Source organism: Brachionichthys hirsutus, chromosome 4, assembly GCF_040956055.1.
Source record: "Brachionichthys hirsutus isolate HB-005 chromosome 4, CSIRO-AGI_Bhir_v1, whole genome shotgun sequence".
NCBI lineage: Eukaryota > Metazoa > Chordata > Actinopteri > Lophiiformes > Brachionichthyidae > Brachionichthys > Brachionichthys hirsutus.
In genome coordinates this window covers 13,563,997-13,569,996 of record NC_090900.1, presented here as the reverse complement: position 1 = coordinate 13,569,996, position 6,000 = coordinate 13,563,997, and the positions used below count along the sequence as shown (strand labels likewise).

Here is a 6,000-nt window from a genome sequence, read left to right as displayed (position 1 = left end):
GCTTTACAACATTCGAAATATTTAACACAACCGTCAATTGCCTCCTCTTGCCTTGCACTGCCACGTTTTGTTGAAAACACACAAAGAAAGGTTAATGCACAAATAAACTTTCAGTCATCATCTTCTTTTCCCCATAAATGAAAAAGACTAAAGTTAAAAGCTCCTTCAAGGCAAAGAAAAGCAGGCGCTTCTTTTTCATTTTAGAATGCTACATGCCCTTTGAAATAATGACACTGAAATATTTCAGATGGCATCACTTAACATCAGTTCTCCAATTTAGGATTTAAATACAGCATCAAATACACACAGTGACAATGTAAAACAAAACATTCAAAGAAGATGATAAAACTCATCACAACTCCTCAAAATTGCATTAAAAAGGTGTGTTAAAGCCATGCTAGCACCATTTGTCCTCCTCTTCCTCCGGGTAATACCTCAGTGCCCTGACACCAGAGCCTGGGCTACCATCAAAGCTGATATGGTACCCATTGGGCACCCCAAGGTTCTGCTGCGGAGTTGGAAGAAGGGCTCTCATGCGAGGCAGTTCAGTCCGAGATGAGTGTCCAAATTGGGGGCTGGGCGTCCGTGACGCCACATCGTGGAAGACATCCAGCTGGTCCCGGAGGCTGCCGTAGAAGCTGCCACGGGCCACGTCGTGACCCTGGCCAAGAAAGGGCTCAGAGCAGATACGAGTGACAGGGAAAGGAAAGTGGCGGGAGCTGCTGTGTTGGACGACGTTGTGCTCTGACAATCCGCGGTTCAGCCTGCCGGGATTCAGAGAGGTCTGACTGGAAACAAAGTGCAAAGGGGAGGAAAAGGCAGTCTTGTAGGCCACCCCAGGCCGCGGGGTGAGGGGGGTCTGGGGGAGCTGCCGACGTCCGCGGCTTGGTGTGCTGGAACTGGAGCTAAGGGCCACTGGGCTGCCTTTAACCCAACCACTGCCCTAGATGGAAATTGGACAAGCAATTTGAAACGATGGAACAATGAAAAAATATGAGGGGAAAGGAAAGGGGAAATAAAAAGGGAAAGAACCACCAGTGGAAAGATAAGATCAAAACATTTTGAAATGTGATGACATGAATGATGAACACCATAAACAGATAATATAGAATGAAAGAACATGCACTGGTGAGAAGGTAATGACAGAAAAGATTCAGATAAACAGACAAAATTGATGGATAATGATGAAAAGAGAAAGTGGGAAAAAGAAGTGGAAAGCTATGAGAAGCTGTACTCTGAGCAGACAGAGGAGAAAAAAAGTATCAGGAGCATGCAGAGGATCACAACACAAGCTATTATCCTTACAGGAAGTTAAAGAAATGTAAAAATATCAAACTCAACAAATTTGTTTCAGTCACCTGAGGAAAAGACGAGACGTACCAGACCTGTAAACTCTTTACAGTAACTATCAACTCGGTGAACCAACCAGTCGTAACCTTCATTTGAATGAATATGAATGCTAAAACTGACACTGAAACGAATACAAGAGACACAAACTGTCCATGTTGGTGTTGTTCCCACCTCATCATTTATGTTACTCCAGGAATATCATTGCTCATGAGCAAGAAGTGAAACGTTGAGGTTGTCAAATGGGTTAAACACAGGAGTTCCTCCTGAGAGGTGGTTTTGTGTTCTAATCTTTATGCACTATTATTAGTGGGAACAAGCCTAATTTCAGTTCAGACAGACATCCACCAAGTCAAGTCCTGGCTAAGCTATCTGATTGTTGGAGATGAAAGTGGTGGAAAATCAGCACAAAGAAATTAACAACGCAGTTCTACTCAGATTTTTAATTATCAAATATAGTAAGAATGATTATGTGAAGCCATTGGAAATCTAATGTCCCTAAAGCTATCCTACTTTCCACTCAAGTCCCCCCCACCTGCTTGTTGCTGGTTTCCTGCCCCTCGCTGGGGGACGCGGCACAGCTGTTGGTGGCAGAGTTGGTGTGGCAGTGTTCGCGGCTGCAGTAGCGGTCGCAGGAGTAGTAGCGCTGCTTTTCCGCTGAGGAGTGATGGTGTTTCCTCTCATGGGAGCGTCCGCGGTCTTGAGTTCGCTTTCTGGGGGCCAGTGGGTCCGAAGAGGGCTCTTCTTGTGCACCTATGGAGGCAAAAGCAACAATAGTGCAACAGTGAGCCAACAGGAATGATGCCGGGACCCTCATAATGAGGCAGCAAATGGAATTCAGTGGATTAAATCATCTATATCATCTTAAAAGTCAGTATTTCTTCAAACTGATTCTGTTGTCCACAGGGGTGAATGCGAGGGTGAATAACTGATTGTCCTAAGTATAAAATATATTAATATAAAAAAAAAAAACATATCAGCATTTTTTACATACAAACTGTAGCACGTTTAATTAAAAATCTTCATTATGGTCTAGTCTTACTTATAAATGAAGTCCATGCAACGCATGTAACTTGCTGGCTGTAGCTTATAGCTATACTGTAACTTACGCTTTGTTGATGAATCATAAATAGAATCCCTGGGATCACAGTGCCTCCTACCATGAGGTAGGAAAACTGCGAGCCTCCGTAGGTCCTCTTTTTCAGTCGTTTTATGATCACTCAGCACAAGAAACATGTTACACATATACAGTTGTTGGCAAAAAAAAAAAGAAATTATATAAATTAGCTGAACTATGGTAATTTAGTTAATATATCTATAGTAAATAGTGACATACAGAGAGACAGCAATACAGTCTCACTACATAGCATGTAGCACAGTTAGCTGAGGGATTGATCAATCCATGAGGCTCAGCTTGACTGGTGCCTCACCGCACATCTTCTCAGTATTTGAACGATAGATTTAAAATGAAAAATAATCTAGAACCGTTGAAGTTAAATGGAAAGTAACTTCAGTACAAATCACTGGGGAAAGAAAATCCTGGCTTCACCTGCATCCCTTGATTGTGCGTCATTGTGTATATATATCTCAATCTGTGTGTTTGTGAGAGCTGACTCACCTGCAGAGCTCGGTGGTTGTCCACCCAGTGGTGTATCCAAGGACCTCTTCCTCTTGTCCCTATCTTTATCTCTGTCTCTTCGGTGGTGGCAACGGTGGTGGTGGTGATGGTGGTGGGGTCGGTCCTGGCTGGGTTTCTCTAGGGTATAGTCCCTCAAGTCGATATCCGGGGGCTGCTGTGGGGCCACAGTAGAGGCTGAGCGCTTCATTGGGCTGGCATCAGGGACAGACTGAGGGAGGGGGGATGAATGGAGGCATTATCTTCCAGAATTATGTAGTTGTTCAAATGTTTCACTTTCTTTATGTACATTATTTTTCTCATCTATACTTCATTATATACACCAATACTGTACTGTACTGAGATTTTATGTAAGAATTAAATGCAGTGTATTCTGACCGTCCTTTTTACAGCAATATTGATAGTAACCCTCGCCCGGCGTCGCCTCCCTGTCTCGGTGAATGTGTGTTTGCCTTCTGTCATCCAACGCTCCCACGCAGCTCGCAGTTTAACGTTGAACGGTTGGAGTTCTTTGTTTAATCCACCCGGGATGATAGCAAGCTCCGAGTTAGTTTGCTTCACTTGGGTTTAGACAGTATCGGTGAGATCGGAGCGTACGGAGTCGCAGATCGCAGGAGAAGAGTATAATTTGACATCCCTAAATATTTATATTCAAATAATTTTAAATTGTAATTCAGCAATGTCTGAGAAAATGGAATTGATGAATTATATGCAACTTCAGCCTTAAAAGCTTTATCGGGTTGAGACGCATAATGCAACAGAAGTAAGGGTGGCAGTGCTATATCTTCCTATTCTATCTCTTTGGCTGACATAAGGACTGACCTGCAATACAGTGTTGAGTCGGGGCATAGAAAACGCTCTGCCCTGGGTCTCCAGACCTGTTCCAGGGGCTGGGATGGTACTGCTGGCACTCGTCTCCATCTTCTTCATCTCCACATCATCCTGATAGCACACACAACACCCACCTGTAAGTGTCATTTGCTGAGTGTAGGTGGACTAACTAGTAGGTGTAGGTGGAAAATCAGCGCTGCGGTTTGGCCATGTTCCTCGTGAACGTCCCATGGGTCCGAACGGAGGAACTTCCTGTTTCACAATCTCTTCATCCTTTGTTGAGTCCATCCCCTGAAAGTGGGGCTTTGCCCCAGCCAATCTTAAACCCCTGTTAATCAGTGTCATGTGACGTCACTGATGAGACGTTCAGGAAAATCAGTATAGTAATATGAAACTAAATGTTTCCATCCTAGTGTTGTGTCGCCGTGCAATCATGTTGTGGAATTCCATCGAATATGGAAATTCCCGACACTCTCCATTTACCGGTCGATCTCCGTTCCTACCCTCACCTGTGGTCACGAGCTTTGGATAGTGACCAAAAGAACAAGGTTGCGAGTAAAAGCGGCTGGAATGAGCTTCCTCCGTCGGGTCGGTGGAAGGCTTCGGAGAGAGTGCGAGACGCTCCCTGAGGTTGCTGGCCCCGCGACGCGACCCGATCCTGGATAAGCGGTTTGAGGATGGATGGAGGATTCAAAGCATTTTTATTCCGATCATTGCGCCGTGTGTGTGTGTAGAGACACTCTTCCCTTCCCTCATCAACGCTCTCCCTATCGCCTGCATGAGTTGGAGAAGGGCAGAGTGACGAAGAGACTGGCACAGATATTTCGTAAGTGCCTGAGAACTGCGTTAACTTGTGGAGAAACGGTATAATATTGTCTCCTTTAAAACACAAGCATGTGCCGAAACAAAGAGGCTTAGAAAGGTAATACGTATAGGACAAATCAGAAATAGAGACCAGTGTTTAAGCTGTCAGTATGCATTTTATACAAAAGGCTGTCGGTCTGTACAACAATAACTGAAACATTGGTTTTTGTACATAGCATGTATTAGAATAGATATATACAGTACCTGAATAACATCAGTGTCTGGGGTATCCTCTGATTGCCCCCTGGTTCTCCTAGCCTTAGCTCGGGGCCCTTCCTTAGGTTTCTCCATCACCCAGGAAGACGATCCTTTGATGTGGTCATGACCTGGCCTGTGTGTTCATGCGCAGTAATAAAAATACAGTGCAGATGTTATCAGTCAGTTATGGAGCTACTTTTGACATGTTGGATCATTTTAGATCCTCATGACTTAGTAATTAAATGTGGTTCGGGTAAATCCTAGGTGAAACACATTAACATTTTTATCATTGTGAAAAATAATTGACATTGCTCCTCCATGTTCAAGTTACTTCATACAGACATATCTAGCTTTCCAGACCCCACCACGTCACAAAGTTTCCTTGAAATCTGTCTGGTTGTTTTTGAATAATTGGAAAAAATGTGCACACAAAATAGCTTACAATAAGACAATTAAAAATAACTTTACTGGATGACTTAATTACAGTCCATTATTGGATAACAAAACACACTGAAAGATTAAGATCATTGATATTATACACTTTTTACACTGCAAATACACAACAAAATTCCAATTACATCTTAGGATACAAACTCCTTCCACATGTTACAGCTCAGAGCCTGATGCTGTTAATGCAGACTGATGGTGTGTATGCTACAGTAGTCTGTGCATAAATCATTTCATCATTCACAGAGCAATGCTCCCATTGGAGGACACAAAATATCAAGTACGTAATCAAATTAAATAAAGCATGTCAGGCTCCAACGTTTTCACCATGTGATACAAAAGGAAAGACAAGAATAAAATGTCCACACTTTTTTCTTCATCTTCCACAATCATTTCTTTTTACATGGTTATAAATTATAGCTTAGAAAAGTTAATCATGTACGACGATTGGAGGTTTGGTTCAAAGGCTGATCCATTTTATAATTTACAACTATTTTAAGACTTCTGTGTATGTTCTCTGTCATCCGGGTGGAGGTAAATATTCATTAATTCATCTTCCTCCGATTTTGTCCGTAACCGGTGCAACATTTATGTTTATTTCCTTCCTCATGACGCGCTTATTGACTAATGCAACTTATACTCCGGAGCAAAGTATCGCCCGGAAAATACGGTAGTCG

At 43.0% G+C, this 6,000-nt stretch overlaps 1 protein-coding gene across 1 annotated transcript in view; it reads right to left on the bottom strand.

Moving 5' to 3' along the window:
- Window positions 1–397: 397 nt before the first annotated feature.
- Window positions 398–6,000, bottom strand: part of LOC137918163 (voltage-dependent N-type calcium channel subunit alpha-1B-like) — a 57,445-nt gene continuing 51,842 nt past the window's right edge. Inside the window, exons 45-49 of the mRNA XM_068760915.1 lie at window positions 4,883–5,009; window positions 3,806–3,925; window positions 2,966–3,194; window positions 1,883–2,100; window positions 398–943 (exon numbers count right to left, since the gene is read on the bottom strand). Coding sequence (XP_068617016.1) covers window positions 398–943; window positions 1,883–2,100; window positions 2,966–3,194; window positions 3,806–3,925; window positions 4,883–5,009 — 1,240 coding nt within the window. The remainder of the gene's footprint in view (window positions 944–1,882; window positions 2,101–2,965; window positions 3,195–3,805; window positions 3,926–4,882; window positions 5,010–6,000) is intronic.